This window comes from Engystomops pustulosus, chromosome 1 (genome assembly GCF_040894005.1).
Source record: "Engystomops pustulosus chromosome 1, aEngPut4.maternal, whole genome shotgun sequence".
Classification (NCBI taxonomy): Eukaryota; Metazoa; Chordata; class Amphibia; order Anura; family Leptodactylidae; genus Engystomops; species Engystomops pustulosus.
In genome coordinates, this window is record NC_092411.1 from 67,523,870 (window position 1) to 67,543,872 (window position 20,003).

The window sequence follows — 20,003 nt, forward strand, 5'->3', positions numbered from 1 at the left end:
TGTATAATGGACGCTCTATAACCTTCTTTTGTAGTTTACTATTAGTGCAATTTCTCCTGTTGTATGTGGATATCTGTATATATAGTTTTGCTAAAGAAGGTTGATGTTGTTTAAATGTCAGTGTATCGGATATATTCCAGTATAAGTCGATCCGAGTATAAGCCGAGGTTCCTAATGTTGCCATAAATAACTGGGAAAACTTATTGACTCGAGTATAAGCCTATGGTTGGTCACAGACCCCCAGTAATGAAATGCCCAGTAATGAAAAGCTGAGTGCATAAGCAAAAAAAACCCCCAAAACTAGTACTTACCTTGTCTGGTGTCCAGCACCACGCTCTCTCCGGGGCATGGCCCTATAAACACCTGACCACTGTCCCAGCACTGTATCAGTCGCTAAGACACGGTGACGGGTGGGCATGCGTTAACTCTTCAGGACTTCTCATTACAGGGTCAGTATTTATTCATATACTGCCATGAAACTGTATTCACATGTCTTTTAAATGTTTTTAATGGTCTGGAATCTTGCACATAATTATTAAAGATTTATTGCACTATTTTAGTAGTGATTATCATTTTCCATTGCCAATACGCATCCTTCTTTTTTGTTCTTGGATGAATTACATGGTTTGTGTATGTGGCACAAGTACAATTGCATACAAGAAACCTTTCTATACAGTTGTATATTTATTAGATCCCAGACAAGACAGACAGCATTACTCTATGTGATTCTATACTCTATAGAACACACAGTCGTTACATGAACTACTGACAATTAAGGATGTGACTGCTGATCTGCCCCCAGCCACCCCCATCTCTGCACAGAGCAGATGTAGAAATGTCTCCAATAGACCTCTGTGAGCCCTCTCCAGTCTGCCACTCTTCATGGCTGTGAGGCTGCTGTATAGTATAGAATTATTGCTGTTACCAGAGCATAACAGACGGCAGCCCCCGTGATATACAGAAAAAGAAGAATTATATCTGCATGTACAAAATAGACACGATTTCCAAATCCTCTTAACTTTCCAGTAATCGTTTTAAGAATTAATTAAGAATAAACTGAAATACTGTATCTGTTTTCTAGCACCTGCGTCTCACATTGACAGAAAGGGGTCAGTGTCGGGTCCAACACCTCCGTTTCCTGTCTGTTGTAGAAATGCTTCACTACTTTCGTTTGCAACCAATACCACTAGAGTGTGGAGCTGCCGGAGATGTGAAGTTGTCCAGTTACATAGTATCAGCTGTTCATTCACAAGGTAAAAGTCAACTCCTGTGTTATTAATGCGAGATTGTTTACTCACTAGCTCAATGTGTACTGCACATAGGGCTCATATGACTGCCTACACAAATGGTTACATTGTCTTCAGAAGACTCCACCAGCCAAATATGGGGCCCTTTGGCTCATGAACACTGGGAGGGTGACTTCAGCTATATTTTGGCTGTGAAGAAAGAGGTTTATGTGTAACTTAGAAAATGTATTTTAGATATATTCCTCCGGAGAACAGTACACGCTTAAAGGGGTATTCAGCACATCAAAATAACACATTTTCTAATTCACTGTTATTAACAAAAATGCAGCATTTCACAGATATAATTCCAACCTGACTCTATCAGTCCTGCTGTAAATAATTTCAGTTGCCCCTAGATCCGACCCTGTAACTTGAGACGTAGGGTCGTGGGGCGACATCTTGATTTCTGTGTGAGATCATGCAGATGAGATTTCTGTGTCTTGCCCCCTGCAGTCCTAGCACCAGAGCTCACTGATTCACTTCCTGGCAGGAGACTGTGAGGAGAGACAAGCTGCAAACTACAAGCTACAAGGAGATAAGTGATCCTGGGGAAGGGAAATGCAGGCAGGCACATTTGAGAGTGAGAACAGAGATGTAGCATAGCTGACTCTGCAATAGGCATATACACCTTGTACACTGATAATGTAACCACACAGTCACCCCACAAAACTAGATGAATAATACAGTAAAGTGTCTGCTTAGAGAGTCTCCACCCATTTTTTACACTGAGCAGCCTGGGATTTTACACTGAGCAGCCTAGGGAGTGATAGGAGCTAAAACAGCAATAAAACTGAGTAAATTGTAAAGTAAGGGGTAAAATGATCTTTATTTTGTTAACATCATTAGGGGATTGAAATCCCCTGTCGTGGGAAAACCCCTGTCATAAGCAAATGGCCTCCTAAGCCACTACCAGAATATTGTAAGCAGCGTAACACCTTCAAGTTTATTAGGTCGATTTCTGTTGACAGGTTCCCTTTAAATCCTGTTGACAGAAAAAGGGCTTCATCAGATAAAACATCAAATGTATATAATGTGCCCATTTGTTTTGGGAGAGGGAATCAATATGCCCATTTGTTTTTTCACCTGTATTTACTGTGGAAAATATGAAGGTATTGTCTAGACCTGCATTATTTTTTTTTAAGATGGGAATAAATAAATAAGGAAGTATACTTACCTGTCTCGGGCATTGCACGCAACTGTCACCAACAGTTTTTGGATACAGAGGCGTCACACCGACACAGAAGGTGTTCAATAGCCAAGTACGTAGGAGAGACATTTCTAGACATGTGCCCTACATATTGACCTCAGACTGGTGCTGTACATAGTCTTCTCTTTCTATTTTTTAATTCCATCACTACTATAATGCTGAAAGAAGAATGTTTTGTCAATGATTCCTAAACATAATATTTCATATATTGTTGAACATGAACACAGACAGCACAGCGAATCTTACAGGTTTGTCGTACAATAAGAGAGGTTTTATTTAGCGCGCAGCTGTGCCTCGCTCAGAACTCGCCGTTCAAGTTTTCATTTCAGAACTGAATTGATTCATTGATGGCGGCCTCAGATGTTCAGATGTTTCTCAGGAGAACAGTTCTCCATTGCCTTTGCTTAAAGTGAAGCCCAACCTTTCACCAACATAAACTGCACATACTATACAGTCAGCCAATGTATAATATGGGATCTATTATATTAGAAATGAATTGCATACTTTTCTATGTTCCCTGGTTCACTTACCCCTTATTGATACTGCTAAACTTTTTGTCCTATACATTTTTTTAGGTTATTAAGGATTATGGTGTGGGGCTGTATATGTGAAGTTGTAAGACCTTGATTTTGATGATTCGCTCTCTCTCTATCCTACAGACCAGAGCCTCACAGTCAGTCCGTTACTGTTCCCACTGCCAATCCAGAGAACAAGTATGGAGCGCAGTGTTCCCCACCTCCATCCAGCAAACCTACAGAGAAACCCTTATGGCGACGACTCGCTTCCTAACTCCTACTCTGAACAAATTTTCCACTTGGTTCCCCCGCCAGAAGAACTGGAACGGAACTTTCTACGCAGTGAGTCCGGGAGGGCACATTCAAGCAGTCAGAGGGAATCTGACTACGAGATGGACTCAAGGGGCCATTTACGAGCAATAGACAATCCTTACACTCCGCTATGACAGTGCGGCAGTGTGCTGTAAATACTGAACTGACACGTTTACCTTCCTACAATCACAAAAGCCTTAACACATGCTGATCAAGAAAAGAATGTAATCTGTCTTTTTTTATTTCTATATATTGCAGGGATGAGTAAAGTTTTACATCCCCTTTGGGTGTTATTGTATTAGGCCTGTTAAAGGGCCTCCGCTTTTTTCCTGCCTGGAATGTCTGTTCCAATATAGGGTGCAGAGAAGGGTTAAGTTGTAAGCAACTTATCAGTTTTCGTGTTACTGTTTACAAAAGGCAGTTATGTAAAGGTGAATTAATTTAGTTCCAAGAGAAGTGTGGAGTATTTGTCCTCTTCTGTGTTCCATACATTAATGGCCAAGACTATTCGTATTTTTGCTGAGATTGACAAGATAGTTTCCGGGCCTACAGTATTATCTACATGAGATGGGGCAGTGGTGTATGTAACACAGAGATTCATGCTGACACCCTCTCTCGCTAGATAGGTAGCTATGTAAAATTGCAATGAAATCGCCCATATTAAAGCTGACTAGGAAAATGGACAACGGAGTAGGTCTGTCCATATGTTCAGGACATAGAATCCATGGTGTAAGCATCCACTGAGAAGGAGATATTATTGTGTAATATAGACATTGATGTGTAGTCACATTATCAGTGAAAGGATTAATGTTGTATAGCCTATGTGCCTTAAACTAGGACTTTACTGACATTAGTATAATGTCACATGGTCAGACTTGCAGAGGAGATGGCAAATATGGATCATGTTGACAGCGCATTAATTGTGAAACTTGCAGATTGGATCATAACATTATTTATTTAAACTGAACTTGTCTGGACCTTTCACACCCTTCCCCTCTCCAATCCACAATTCCCACTACCGTGTATTAGTGTAGAATGACTATATTTGACTTGTCCCTAAACTAATTTTATGCTTCATCATTATTTAAACAAGTATGGTGCGTGCCACAGGCAAATACGGCGGGTTCCACCTTGCAGAGTTTGGACCGAACTCGGCAAAGGTAAAGCTGCACTAACCCTGTGAAGTTCTAGAGGTAGAAGAACAGTCAGGGTACTAATCCTTGATTTCCTTGGTTTCTCCTGCACTGAGCATGTGCTTGAGCTGGCTTGTGAGTTTGAGCCCTCGCCAGAGGGATATTAGCTAAGAGCTTATTCACACATCCATTTTTTTTCTCAGTATGCCACCCATGATTGTCACCAAGTGTTCTGCCTTCTAACTATTGTTGGAACGATGGATACCTTACGAGTGTGATAAAAACTGATCAATTTTTTAACGGATGGGCACTGGGCACAGTGGTGTGAATAAGCGCTTAATCAGAAAGGCAGGCCATCTTAAAGAGGACCTATCACCCTTAAAAGTAAGCAACTCGTAGTGCTACAACAGTCCCAGCAGTGTTAACGTTCACAGACACTGCCACGCTGTACACTAGAAATGCCGGACTACTCTCAAAGCACTCCAGCGTATTCATGAGAAGCGCTTTAGTAAGCAGCTCCTAGTGCTGTTTTTAAGGGTGACAGGTCCTCTTTAACTGTTCATAAGAGCGAAACCAAATCTGTTACATATTTAGGATAGGTTGCATGCAGTGTGTACCACCTTTAAACCACATTTTTTTACATAATTCATAGTCTCCTGTTGAAAGGTCCCAAAAGTTTTCCTTTAAACTTCGTCCACATTGCAAATTCACAAAGTTCCATAAGCATTATAAAAATCCTTTTAGCATTGTCTTGTATCATACGTCATACGTCAGGTAGCAATGAACAATGCAGCCACGGGTGAGGTTTCCACCTGTTCTCTAAGACGTATCAATATGTATTGTGCCTTCTTGATCACTAAAAAGCTAATATATTTTATATACATTTAGAAAATGATATTTTATGATGTATTTAATTGTGGCAGCTTTATACTACAGTCTGTCAGCATTAGCCCCATGTTTACCCACAAGATAATGATCTGGTCCTCTAATTTTCTCCTTCTTCCTCTTGTGCTGCCCATATCACTCTCATGCCTCGAGCATTACTAAATATCTGAATCGTGGCTCTCCTAGCTCCAGGAGTCTCACACATTTTATGTGTGGGCTGCATGTTACATATAGTTCTCTCTTCTATCAGCACTTAATAGCAGCCAGCACTTTTACGTAACCAGTATTTCTGAGTACCTGGTGTAATGGGGAACGGATATGGCGGTGTGATCTCTCCACTGTATATTATTGACATGGGCATAATGTCTGTCTGCATTGTTCTAAATGCGGCCTGGCAGAAAACTTGCACACGCGGTTACTGACAGAGATCCCTGTAACAAGGGATGTGATTGGAGGGTATCCTGGAATAGCAGGGTATAGGTGGAGCATCGACATAATAGATTGCGATGGGTTACAATGGGGTTGGGGGGAGAGTTATTTTTACTGAATTTTCAATACCAGAGGTGTAATAGCAAGCACTCCAATATTAGAGAATAGAAAGAAAATAATAGAAAATAGAGAATCTCGCTTGTCTGTGCCTGGTCAGCTCTATAGATCCAAGAATCACAAATGTATGGAATCACACATATGGAGTGAGCTCAGCTTTTAAAGAGGTTCTCCACCTAAATTGTCGCCACAGACCTGGTTTCTGGGGCCCAAGCTCCCTTTTTTAAAATTATATCCACTCAAAGGCAGATTCTTCATCTTCTTGACTGTAAATGCCAATGTAGCTTTAAGTCCACACAAAACCCCTTTTCATCCTGTATATTTTAGGTGGAGAGCTTCTTTAACAAAGACCTATAAAGCATTCTTATTATATTATTATATAAATAACACGTTTTTAGAAATGTATTCATAAATGGTGGGTTCATGCTGAGTTGGATAGCTACAATCATGTCAATTATACCCCACATTGCCAAGTTTTGTCATTCTGCAAATGTGGCAATTCCAAAATAAAAGCAGACATATGACTTGGTGGCCACTGTACTATTTCATTTCTTTATCAGATTGTACCTTCATGTTTTGTCGTCTCATGTATATGCATCATTGTCTAGCGGCTGAGAACTCCACTTACAAATGGGCTTTGTCCTATAGGTCACTGCATTGCCTCCAACCATCTACAAGAAATGAGAACGAGAAATGGCCCATTAGGGCTCATGCATACGAATATTGTATTTTTTTGGACGAGTGTTAGCCATTGTTTCAGCAGCTAGCACATGTCCTCATGTATCTCATTGGGCTCATACACATGGCACTGGTATTTCCAACCCCATGTATGACTGCCTAAGCTGCAAATTATAGAGTGGGTCCTATTTCTGCCCATGTTTGCAGACCTGGAGATCTCTTCAACTGTCATTGGCATGAGAGCGGACCACACCTATGACACATGGGCTGCAAACACCAGACCACAGTCCCTTTGTACGCAGACTTTCCAGGCCTTATGGTGGATTCTGCATTGTTGGGGAACAAGGCCTCAATCAGGTTCTGCACTACACTTTGTGCTATATCAGAATTTATCGAAAGGAAGAGAACTATTCCAGTTTTGTTATTCTGTCTGTGACCTTAATGATGTACAAAGATAGTGGTGAGAAAAAGTATTTCTGTCCCAGTTGTTAGATTGGCTTCCACAGGGAGAGAAAACTGGTTGTGTTAAGACAAGTATTACAAGTATCTTTATTTGAGAAAATAAGATATACACAAATTAAATCTATACAAATTAGAAGGTCTACCAGTATGTATATGGCTTCTTTCATTATTATTGGATGCGCTCAGAGTAAGGCTGCATTCACACGCATACGTTCGCCGTGATGGAGAGGACCCTTCCCCTTCTCCATAGAGATACACGGTGCCATAACATGGGGAAAGTGTGGACATCTCCTAGCTTTTTCCCTGTGTACGGAGTGGTGCGGTGCCGCATCGTATTGCTCTGTGCGCCCATTGTTGTCTATGGGGGACATAAGTACAGCTACGTCCCCCTGACAGTCGTGTAATTGTAGCCTAAAAGATTGTGTGTACATCTCTCATACAGAGACATAACAGTCCTAGATCTTTCCAAGGCCGCCACTAGGAATTATCACAATTTGTTAATCAAAGTTTTACATTTAAATTTCATTCAATTAGCAGGACTTCTTATAAAATCATCATCTTTATGGTCCACTTGTTTCTAGTGAAGGCAAGTTTTATGTTCAGGAATATTTAATAGATGCGCGACACATTTAACATGCAAAGTCGACAGAATTGTATTGCACGCCCCATGTTAAAGGTGCCCTCTTTCAGAGCTGCTGAATCTGGCACCCTCCGCATACAACACAGGCAAACTGCATATAGTAAATGTGCTGATGGTTTTAGACCATTTTAGGCAGTTTTCCGACTTTCTGAAAAAGGGGCATGTCCTGCGTATAAAAGGGAACGCAAAATACAAGTTAATCAGGTTTTCAGACTCTATCATTAATCTGGAGCAGCAGAGAAATGTTTAATACTACTCTGCACTGGTCCAAAGACCGACACATTCATACATCTTCCCCCATCATGTGCACATCATGATCCCTAAGGCCCAGTTCACATCTTCAGTTATTACAGCCAAAACAAGTAAGGTATAATGGAAAGACTTGCTCCTGTTCTGTGTGCTTGACCACTCACTATAAATCATCCAAATAAAAAAACTGATTACATAATAGAAATGTTGCAGCAAGTGGCAACAAAAAAGCACTTTTCTCTTATAACATATATTAACCCCTTCCCGACATTTGATGTAATAGTACTGCATCGCGGGAGGTGCGTTCCCACAAAATGCAGTACTATTACGTCAAACTTCGGGCCAGAAGCTGCGGGTGTGGCTATATGCACCTAACACCCGCGATCAGAGATTTCTTCGATTCCGGGTGTTAACCCCTAACATGCCACGGTCGCGCTGACCATGTCCACATAAAGAAGACATTCGGTAAATGGTAGTTATTAAGTATTTTTGCGGTTATGTATGGAAAAAGTAGAAAATTTTGAAGTTCGAAAATCAAGAATTTTTCCAAATTTTCACCAAATATCTGATTTTCTCATAAATAAATGCAAAACATACCACCAAAATTTTTCAACTAACATGAAGTACAAAGTGTCACGAGAAAACAATTTTAAAATCACTTGGATATGTTAAAGCGTTCCGAAGTTAAAACCATTTATAGTGACACAGGGCAGATTTGAAAAATGGGCCGTGTCAGGAAGGTGAAAAGTGGCTTCAGTGTTAAGGGGTTAAAAAAATTCTTGTTCACGGAGGGGGCTTGGCCAGATCACATATGTGTGTCCGTTGAAACAAGCACCAGGTTTTTTACATTGCATTATTTACATTCAAACCACTTGGTGCTCATCCTTATCTCATATGTGTTTAAGTGGAAACTCATGTGTGATTGGGACAAAGCCTCGCCCCGTTGACTATGAAGAGATACACCAGAATTCTGGAGGAGACATGTTGATGTTAATTTCCACTTTAAATGCAGATCGCAACATTTATTGTGAGTTTTAGACAAATGTCAGACTAGTCAAAGGGGCGTGGCCTCAGAAAAGGGGTGTGGTCTAGCAGGCACCAGAAAATTTAATTGGTGTGCCAGAAAAATTCAGTTGCCCGACAAAAAATGCACATGTGAAAATGATTTTACTGACAGTGTCCTGTTAAATAACTTTGGATGTCCCATAGAGGGTCTGAAGTGACAGCAGACATGCAAGAGCACTCATGTTTTTACATGAAGGTGTACAAGAGCTTCATTTCTTAACGTGGCCAGGAATTTACATTGTTAATTCAATCCTGACCACCAATATCTTTTGGCATTGCTGCAGTTTGTCCTGTGCTGATCGCAGGAGCAGAACTGGTTCTCCAGCTGTCAGGAGCTACATAGACCCCCTGTAATAAAAAAAACTCCTTCTGCTATCTTTTTTTTTTTTGGACTGCATAGAGCTGAAGTAGTGATATGTGCAAAATACTTAGGTGGTAATGATGTGGGCTCTATAGGTCCAGTGGTCACATGATCTCCAGGTCTGCAAGCAGAACTCTGCCCCAAACATTTGCTTGTAGTGTGGCCCCAGTTACAGTGGAGAATTTTTAAAAGCAGGGGGGGGGTCTGGGGGTTAAATGTCCCAAAGGGTTTTTAAAAGCAGAGGTCTTTAAAAGTTAACTTTTTTTTAGAAATTACATTGAATATTTTGTAAGAATCTCTCTCTACACTATTAAAGAAAAAAAAAAAAAACATTGCCATTCCCGTTGGCTTTCACACAATAGGGAATTATTTTATAAATGGTCATTTTGAGTTAAATTAAAAAACTAAACATATATATGCTATACATTTCATATATGCTCATTCTCACACGACCAGTATGTTGGTCTGGTTGGATGGAAAAGGGAGGGGGAGTGAGTGCTCATCACCTCTGTCGCTCAGTCATGGTGCTGTGAGATGTGACCGGGGTGCCATAGACCTCTTTGGGGCTGTGATCAGTGATGGGGCCTAAGTGTCACAAGAAAAACACTGCAAAATTTTAAAGGTAACACACAAAATAAAGATGGCTCGGTCATTAAGGGGTTAAAAGGTGGCAGTTGTCCTTTTTGCTGAATTAGGGATTTACTTGTGGGACAAGTCTAAGAATGTGTGTCGGCCATTGCTCTTTATCATATGACAATACATGATCTCCAGTGATGGAGGCGGCAGATCATCTCAGCCCATGTCTTCTTGTCTACAGTCACTTTTTTCTTTCTGAATTCTTGTTGGTTTTGGCTGTAAAATGGTAATCGGAAGAGGAAGTAACCGCACACATTTCTGAGAGATTTTCTTGGCAGGCCGGAGTATAACATCCAGCTGTGCTAATGAAAATAGATCATCTCAAACACTAATAGTCAGTCATCTCACATACATGTTCAAGCAGCATTAAGTAGTCCAGGACGTTACCTCAAATTTCATTTTCTTAACCTTTTCAGCTGCTCTCACAATACCTTATTGTTAGTATGAAGTAGTTTTACACTGCCCGACTCAGACGCTTTCTTTTACGCATCAGATGTGTAGATCTGACTATTTTTCTCATGTAAATTACACTGATAATCCAGTTACAAACTGATGCTGTATATGGCCTGCAGCCTCTGTTCACACTGGTATAAAGCGTCATGCTATGAGATGAGAATGCCTCAAATAAGACTCCGTTCACACAGTTCTGTTGGGAATAGAACCCACATTCCTATTATTGTCTCTACTATGCAGAATGTATGGAAACACCTGATGCAAGTGTGAAATGGGCCTAACAGATAGTGAGCATAGCACAATATTTTTTACAATGGTTCCTGCGGAGGGGGGACTGAGGCTTTCATCACTGCTTGTTGGTGTGTTTTTTAAAATTTTAACCTCAGATTGAAAAAAAAAAAATGCATTTTTGTGCAAGCAGGGGTTTCTATCTATAAAGCATACCTAAACTTTTAACAAAACTGTGTAATGTGTCAGTCAGCTTTCTGTTGAAATCCTCTGACATCTGAGAGATGAGGGATAGTGTGTCTGACTTAAAGGGGTATTCCAGGAATAAGCATATTTCATATTCAAATAGATCAATAGATCATTAAACTACAAGCTAATATACAATTAGTTATTTAAAGTTTTGCTATCTTTAGCATAAAAATGCTGGTGAAATACATTATAATGTAGAATTAAAATGCTACTGGCCCTTTAATCAGTTCTGTTACTTTGTCCCTCTGGAAGAGCAACAGGGCAGAAGATGGCCGCTGTCACATGTCCTGCATCTGCCTGGGCAGGTCATGTGATCATCACTACGTTTGGCTGTAGTGGGTTGGTTGCAGTGCATCCTATATGGCCAGTGTTGTGGTGAGACGTCATCTCAGTGAGGTAATGTGCAGTGATGTTAGTTACACGTTCTTACTATAGTAACAGGAGCAGGACAATGTGTTAGATCATCACTGGGAGCATAGCATAAGAGGGAGGAGGAGAACTGAGGGATCATGGGAGAGGTAGTTGTAGATGGTGGCCATCTTGGAGATAACTCCGCCTACTTTAGAAAGCCCATAAAATTTTGTGAATCATAAAAGCAAACTATTTAAACTCCATGTAGTGAATAATGATATTGTTGTATTCATTTATGTATAGCATTGTGGGTTTTTGTATCAGATTCATATTCCCCCAATAAACCCCTTGAGCTCCTTACTTACGGTCTCTGGAAAGTCTAATCACCTAAGAAAGTGGAGGTCTAAAAACCCTTAATAAATGTGGCACAAGGCATGCTACAGTATTCTGCAGCAGACAGCTTCACACTCCTTCACCGAAGCGTATCTAAAGTTTACTTGAGGGTAAATGTATAAAGGGTTTGTATAAATTGTACAGAGTTAAATAGCATCAAGTTTTGCCTAATAAAATTTTTGCCCTTTAAAAGAAGTCTACCATCAAAATCCAGCATGATAAACCAAGGGCACTTACTCATAGATCCAGGCAGTGTGACACTGGAAATCTTATGTTGGTAATACCAAGCCTCCTTTCTAAAATCAACTTTTAAAATGATGCTAATAAAGTGCTCACAGCTCAAGTGCTCAGCAAGCAGGGAGAGGGTGGAGTGTAAGCCCAAATCACAGGGGAGCTAGGGTAGTCCTTCAGGCTCATTAGCATAATTTTCTGGATAACTAATATAAGAATATTTCCTCAGTCATGGTGCATGGATCTATGAGTAAGTGGTTTATCAAGATGGATTTTGATGGTAGATTTCCTTTGAGCTGGTGCAGGTTTGAGCTATGAATTATATCACTTAAAGGAAACCTACCACTTCTGAAGGTAGGTATGAGATGCAAACACCGGGCACCAGCTCAGGGTGAGCTGGTGCCGGTGCTTAGTCTCGTTAGTGTTAAAACCGCGGTATCGCGGTTTTAACACTTTTTAAACTTTATAGTAGAAACTGCTTCGGCGCCTGCGGCATTTCCAATGTAGGCGCGCGCACGATCGTGCGCACGCAGCGCCGAAGCAGTTTCTGCTAGAAAGTTTAAAAAGTGTTAAAACCGCGATACCGCGGTTTTAACACTAACGAGACTAAGCACCGGCACCAGCTCACCCTGAGCTGGTGCCCGGTGTTTGCATCTCATACCTACCTTCAGAAGTGGTAGGTTTCCTTTAAAGTATGGCGCGACAAACACTTCAATCCAAAAGACGTACCAATTGAGGGATTCTGCTCCAGCACAATGCTGATGTATTCAGTTTTGTGTTGACAGGAGTGTAACCTCTACACACAGACCAAAAGCTGGCAAACGTTAAGTGCAAACTTAGCTGAAGGCCGTTCCTGAACTCTGCTATTTAGGAGCATTGCTCTTTTCCAATAGAGGACTTGCATTACTCTTAGCGTCATGTCCTCGGAAGTCTATTAAGAGTTAATAAAAAAAATGCTGTAAAAGCTTGATATGCAAATTTAAAGCATAATACGTATTTGTGTACAAATTCTTGCAACATGCAAATGTACAACCTCTAATGGCCCATGAACAATCCTAACGGACAGAATATCATTCAAACTACAGAAAGGAAACTATTGACTCCTATTAACACTTCACTTTACAACGATTTGCATCCTTGAAGCAAAAATTTCCCTATGTTTGCTTAAAAATCTAACAAGCACTCAATGTACCCAGGCCGATAGCCCACAAGTAAAAGGGAACACACCACCTACAGATATTAGCAGAAATACACGTTTAGCACTGCATCAATGGAGAGTGCTGGGGTTTACATCTGTCCAGTGGGGCAATGACCACAACAGCCTCTGACAGTACAGTATTTCCTGTGGTGAATTGTGGCGTCTACATAGGGAGAAGGGATCATGCAAAGATTGCAGCTGTTTGCTACCAGTAACTCATGAAATAACCGGTCATCGCCTGCCGGATACACCATTGTTAAGGCACCAATAGCTAATGTCGTACAAGCAAAGAAAGTACAATGGCCAAAATATACTTCTGTCATCACAGCCGATAGGTGATGCAATGGGTCCCTCTAAACAGCACTGCCAAATTATATATGCAGCACCCCCAATTCATTAAGGGTGTGTATACAATACAGTACATATGTAACCCAGCACTTGCCCCCCAATACTCATGCAACCAAAAAAAAAATAAATACTCTCCCACCTGCGCTCCCTGCAGCCAAACTCCTCTCTTTGGCCCGGTTGCCATGGCCCAAACAGCGAAGGTAGTGGCGCCTCATTCGCACCAGCGCAGTCTACGTCTTAAGACACACATCATAGATTTATATTGAAGGTCGGGAGTCAGTGGGTGCCCTGCATATCGGGCCCCCTGCAGTTCTACATTTCCCCCATGATGGTCGCCCTACCCATGTCTACTGTGTGACTAGAGTGGAAGTGTGCATGTACGACCTTTGTTCCATTCACTTCTCTGGGACGGATTGACTGAGAGCTAATCCTGTCCATTCCAGTCTCCATCACAAGTAAATGACATGGTGTTTATGCACATGCAGGAACCTAAATTCCCATAGAAAACAAGTAGCAAAGTGGTACAAAAAATTACCTAGACCTGCAGAAGAAAGAGACTGGGAATGTGAGATTTAAAAAAAATAAAATAATAATGTACATGTGCATTCATGGCCAACAATAGAGATAATGTAAAGTTTAGTGGGTGGGGGTCGTTTTGGGCATAGCTCAGCCTGAGCAGGCCCTCTTGGGAATCTGAAAACTAGCCACACAGACTGTGTGATTTACTGGGGTCCAACAACCAGGACAAACCAATCGTATCATCAGGAATTCCTAGAGATTGTCCACATTAACTAGGACATGATTTAAAAGGAAACTTGCTATCAAAATTCAGCATGACAAATCAGGGACACTTGCTCATAGATCCAGGCTCTGTAGTGGTGATAATCACAGGCTGTTACACTGTGTCACCCTCCCCCAGCACTTCCTTCCCCCTTTGCCTCATCACACAGGGGCTCTGGTAACACCCCTCATAGAATTCTGACTAATTAGTATAATTTTATAAAGTTGAATTCAGAAGGAAGGCGTCAATGGATAACAAATATAAGAAGAAATGAGAATACCTATACCTTCTTAGTAAATCTTTACTTCTTCACTGACCAGATCATTAAAGTGGGCAGGGAATGTATTTCTTACCATTTCCTTAAGAATACAGTAGTGGTGGTACAACGCATGTAGCCAGGGTATATGGGACGCCTAAGAGGAAATAGATCTTTTTGAGCCATTTTGTAAAAATTGGTATTGGAAATATTTTTTTTTTTTTAAATTGCATGTGTTTGATGAGACTCCTCTGACTTACCGGGAACAGTGGATTTCCTTCATCTGTCATTCCACCTGATAAAAATTATACCAAGTTGCCTTTTTCTGCTTAGGGTAAACAGAATAAAAAATTGTAGTTTATTTCAGAAGATAATCGTATACGCTTGATGAGTAGCATTGCCACCCAGGTATTTCCAAATAGCAATAGTGACCCCTGCAGGCCACAAAAGGCATTTCCCCAAAACTATTACAAAGTGGAGCATAGGGGGAACTTTTGTCTTTGTTTTCCAATTGCCCAAATCCAATGCTTTTTGTTTTCCCTCATCAGTCAAATTTAGGCAATTGTGTTAGTGGCAATGAACAGCATATGCAGGTTACCTATGCCTATAGTGGGGGCTGTGTACAAGTATCCTGTGTCTTTACATTGTTCAGGGATAGTCGTTCTATTTTACAGAAGCCTTTGGACTTTAATACTTTCTAACATACACAGGACCGTGTGGCTTTTACAACACCTCATGTGGTGTATGATCCAAATTAGAAATCCCGAATTTCCTACGGCCATGTATAACCAAGCACAGGATTTGGAACCCCTATAGTTTTCAGTACACAGATGGACTGCTCCTTCATGCATGTTAAATATTATAAGCATTTGACAGATTCCCATCCATATTGTAAAGTACTGTACATGTAACTTATTTTTTTTAATAATTTCTCTTCCTAGAATGTACAGATCCTTCTATGTGACTTGATTTGCTTCCTTTACAATGTATTTTGCCATCTGTATAGAAATTAAAATATTTTATAATAAAGTTTGTGTCATCTGCTTTCACATTGCACGCGATTGGCAAAACTCATGAGGGGCGTATTCACATCTGACAATTTATCTGCCGAACGTCAACTGTTCCATTCACCTGAACAGGATATGCAAAGAGTTAGAAATGACAGAAACAAGCCCATTTAGACCAGGCCGTTTTCATGCCGAGAAGATGCTACGAGAAACCTGCGCGCAGAGCACATTCACATGCAGAGATTTACCATTGTGAAGCGGTGGGACACTACTACAATGCTACAGATTACAGGGGCAGCTGCCCACACATGACTGGGTGTAAAAGAAGAGCAGATGTGTCCTACGACTGACAATTTTACTAGAAGAATACCCAATCTCACCCACAGGAAAGCGGACATTGCCATAAATGGGAAAAACTTCTGGAGCAGATACATACAAGTCCCACTCTTGCCAATGATCTGGGTCCGCAGGAGATAAAATACACCCACGACTCGGTGACGGACACAACCCATTAGTATTCTTCCTGGCTGCATTGACATAATGCAGGTCCTGCAGCACGCAGCATTTGTGTGGCCCAGATCAAATTAAAAGGGGGGGTTCAGATTCAGCAAGTAACACAAGTGTCCAATATAAATTCTTGGCAATTAGTATGGAGAGATCTTAACTTTTCTTCTTATTCATGACCTCCTGCCTTCAAGCTCCTAAGCATAACTTTAAATGCTGGATTTAGAAGGGCTACGGGGCGATTCACAAAGCCCCTCCATGCTGCAGAAACACAGGCTGTTACACTGTCTCCTCTTTCACCCTGACATAAATTTCCTGCAGTAGAGGAAGTTTCATTCCAAGTGGGAAGGAGAGGTAGGCTCCAGCACAGTGTAACAGCCTGTGAATCTGCAGCAAGGAGGGACTCTTCAGGTTTAATTCGCACTTTTACTTTGAAAGCTGATTTAGAAGGATGGAGGCCATGGATAACAAATACAAGATTACCACAGTCACGGTGCCTGGATATCTGAGTAGGTGTTCCGGGTTTATCCTACTTGATCTTTATGGTAGATTTCCTTTAAAATAACAGTCACAGTACCTGATCCATTACATCATCCTAGTCAGAGCAGTTTTTCTCAGACTATAGTTTGAAAATCCTTGAATCCTTGAAAAACAGATGTCAGATTGATGCAAACCTTTAGACACATTTCCCCTAAATTTCCCCCACATTTTCCCTACAGAAATACTGATCACTATCCTGATAGGCCACGAGTTTAGGGTGAACATGCCACTGCTGGATGGATTTTTTTTTTTTGTTTTGCTTGTTTTATGTGGGGAAAACCCTCTTTGAAGATGCATTACGAACCACAGAAGTCAGGTGTTCAGTTTTTAAAACTTTTTTAATTTTTATTTTTTTTTTTTAGTTTTTATTTTATATTATCTACAAAGTAAAAGTTTTTTTTTCCTTAACTTAAAAGTTATTCCACTGTTGCAAGACAGTGGCCACATCAAACCTGACTCATAAATAATAATCCATCAGTTTGATGATAAGAATCTTACTGAATCGGTTTCAAGTTTAGACATAAAAAGGGGTTTTAGAGTCAATTTTTGTTTTGTTTTTTTTGTGAAGGATAGCAGCAAGAATCACTCGAGTTATATCCTTTTGCTAGCTGAGGAGTTCATAACTTAGAAGGGCCTTTAAAAATAAATAACTTCCAGTTATCAGCAAGCAAAGGTGGGGCTATAGGAGGACAAGGCAGTGTACGGACAGCCTGCAAGCTCCTACATGCCTCTACTCGCCTCACATCTTTCCCACTGCAAGATGATCGCTTAGCATTCCTAATGAAGGTTAGCAGAAATCAGGTTTGTTGCTTGGTTTTTTTTAAAGGAAAAGGAGAAATTCTAGATGTCATTCCTTCCACTGGAGGGAAGAAGGTGGCTTTTTTTGGCCTACAAAAGGGTTCCAGCCTTTTTCACAGAAACTCCAAGTTCAGAGCTGTTGTTGGTGGTGTGCTTGCACTGCAGAGCAAATAAAAGAATAAAAACACAGTTAGTACAGAGGCTGGCGGTAAGAGAAATAACAAAGATACATAGAGGGCTGGGGAGGACAGCGCTGACCTGGAGGATGTGTCATATAGGGGAAGTGTGCAGTTGTAGAAACAGGAATGGGCTGTAGGGCACTCTGTGCAAGCGCAGCTTGAGGTCCTCCTGGTGGCTGTGCAGTCATCAACATCATGGGATGAGCAGTTGGATGAGAAGGGACCATTCCTGACTGGACATGAGCCTTAAGAAGAAGAAGAAGAAGAAGAGAGGTAAAGAGATTGAAAGTCAGATTTGCCGTGATCATGTTCACAGGACATCTATAAACCTGAAGACTAGAGACCTCTGCATTGTAAAGGCTGAGCTCAGCCCCAAATGTGGCAAAATAGCAGAATAAAACACATCAATTTGGCTGGTTTCTGAACGCTGCACTATTTCCTGCAATCCTGCAAACATTACACTACGTGGTAAGGTGCCCTAATCCTCCGGGCCAATGCATTTACCCTTAGTTATGTACAGAAAATATGTCACTTCCGTTCTACAATATCCACAAACATGGCTGTGCTTCTGTGTACTACACAACTGGAGATGTAGGAAGTCAAATCTTCCCCTAAATGTCTATATCAGCGCCTGCACACCAAGCACTCGTGTTTTGTGGTGTAAAAGCCCTGAAATAATCGCAATTTCTTGAGAACCAGGAATTGCAGTTATTCTTGGTTGGGGGGAAGTGGGCAAGGACTGGCACGGTGCACACACTACAGCCTGCAACTGCTCAAGCGTAAACGGCCTCTGTAATAGCACAAGGCCTGGCATAGAATTGGCGGCCTACAATCTGCTGGTGCATTATAAATCTCCCTAAAAAATGTGCACATAATACTTATTAATCTAAGGTGCCCATAAACAAGAAATCTAAGATCTGATATTTTACTACTACCACCAAACAATAAGCAATGCCAGGAAACCAAAGGAAAAAGCAGAGCCAGACACACCAACCTACTTCAAGTAAATAACGGGCACACACATTTAAAAATAAATAAAATAATCCACAATTACCTGTTGCACATGAGCCATATGAGGTGGATTGGTATAGGCAGGCTGGACATGAGAAGGGTGAATTGTGAAGACAGTCTGCTGTGTTGGGAAGCTGTTTTGTGGGGACTGGGCATTAGATCCTGGGGTCATAGAAGGTGGTGTTGGCGCCAGCCCCGTATGGTAAATGGCAGACTGTTGCTGATTCGCTAGGTGCAGAGCCTGTGCCGCCTGGTGCTGATGGTGCTATGAGGAAATAAGACCAGAATTTATTACTGACACAAGAGAAGACAACATGTTGGAGTCTCCTAAGTAAGCTAATAAATTGCTTAACTTTATAATATAAGGCAATAAAGTAACATTTTACAACATTGTGTATAGAAGAACTACAAACAACACACAATTGGACATTGAAGCCATACTTTCTCAATTCTGAGACTTGTCCACCATCATGTTTAATTTGTTTGTCTTTCAAAAAGGGAAGCTGTATCAGATAACACAGATGTATATTTTATAATTGTAGCTTCAGAGCAAAAAACATTTTTCAAGCGAAAATGTTTTTTTTTTTTTTTTTGTTGTAATGGACCCTAGTTAGGTCCGTCTAACTAGGGGTCATCTGTCTTTAAGTAGGGGGCCACCTGTACACGATTCTGATAAGTTAATTAAAAGCGACGGCGAATCAATACACTTAGTAACTGATGATACAAGATAATTTTTGCAACAAAAACTTATGCAGAAAGCATGCAGAAATATTTCCATCTCAAAAGAAAATTTCTCCAACACCCGATTCACTTCCCACTAGGTTGGAAACAAACCACAGCAATAGACCGACCTTCCAATACCATACGGCTTCACACAATTCTCTTCTGTTCTTACCTGAACTGGGCTTGGTGCTGGATGGCTGCCTCCATGCTGAGACTGCTGCTGTCCAGTTGGGGTGGCTGAAGGTTGAGGATGAGGAGGGTGTGGGTGTAATGCAGCATTGGGGTGTGCATACTGCTGTGCTAGTGAACTAGTAGAAACTGGAAAGGAGGATTAAATATATTAATAATCAAAGATTAAGCGAGTAGAACGTCTAAGGGCCATTCAGTACAGTTCATAAACCATGTTGTTTTACATAAGACTTTATATCTTTATAATAATTTGAAGGGGTGGGAGTCGGATATATTCACATTAAAGGACATCACCACCAGGATGAAGGACTGTAACCGAGCACAGTGACATACTGGTGTGCGCCCCCTCTGGCAGGATCTGCTCTTGGCTTCTTACGCCCTGGTTTAAAAGAAAAACCTTTACAATTATACAAATAAGCCTGAGGGGCTCCATATGTGTTAATGGAGCCCCTGAGGCTCATTTACTTAATTTTTAAAGCTTTTTTTTCTTGAAAGCAAGGGTATAAGAAGCTAATAGAAAAGTGGGTCCTGCCAGAGGGGACACACACTCCAGTATTGTCAGTGGGCTTGGTTTACAATCCTGGAGGTA

At 41.0% G+C, this 20,003-nt stretch overlaps 2 protein-coding genes across 9 annotated transcripts in view; one reads left to right on the forward strand and one right to left on the reverse strand.

Annotated features, from left to right (window-relative positions):
- SH2B3 (SH2B adaptor protein 3) overlaps positions 1-9,639 on the forward strand; it is a 104,288-nt gene extending 94,649 nt beyond the window's left edge. For both annotated transcript variants that reach the window (XM_072142955.1, XM_072142946.1), the window contains 2 exons: positions 1,082-1,253; positions 3,153-9,639. In XM_072142955.1, coding sequence (XP_071999056.1) covers positions 1,082-1,253; positions 3,153-3,454 — 474 coding nt within the window. In that variant the 3' untranslated portion in view covers positions 3,455-9,639. The remainder of the gene's footprint in view (positions 1-1,081; positions 1,254-3,152) is intronic.
- A 7,686-nt stretch (positions 9,640-17,325) lies between these two features.
- ATXN2 (ataxin 2) overlaps positions 17,326-20,003 on the reverse strand; it is a 35,470-nt gene continuing 32,792 nt past the window's right edge. For all 7 annotated transcript variants that reach the window (XM_072142978.1, XM_072142988.1, XM_072143007.1 and 4 more), the window contains 4 exons: positions 19,398-19,543; positions 18,546-18,767; positions 17,571-17,736; positions 17,326-17,471 (listed from right to left, as the gene is read on the reverse strand). In XM_072142978.1, coding sequence (XP_071999079.1) covers positions 17,443-17,471; positions 17,571-17,736; positions 18,546-18,767; positions 19,398-19,543 — 563 coding nt within the window. In that variant the 3' untranslated portion in view covers positions 17,326-17,442. The remainder of the gene's footprint in view (positions 17,472-17,570; positions 17,737-18,545; positions 18,768-19,397; positions 19,544-20,003) is intronic.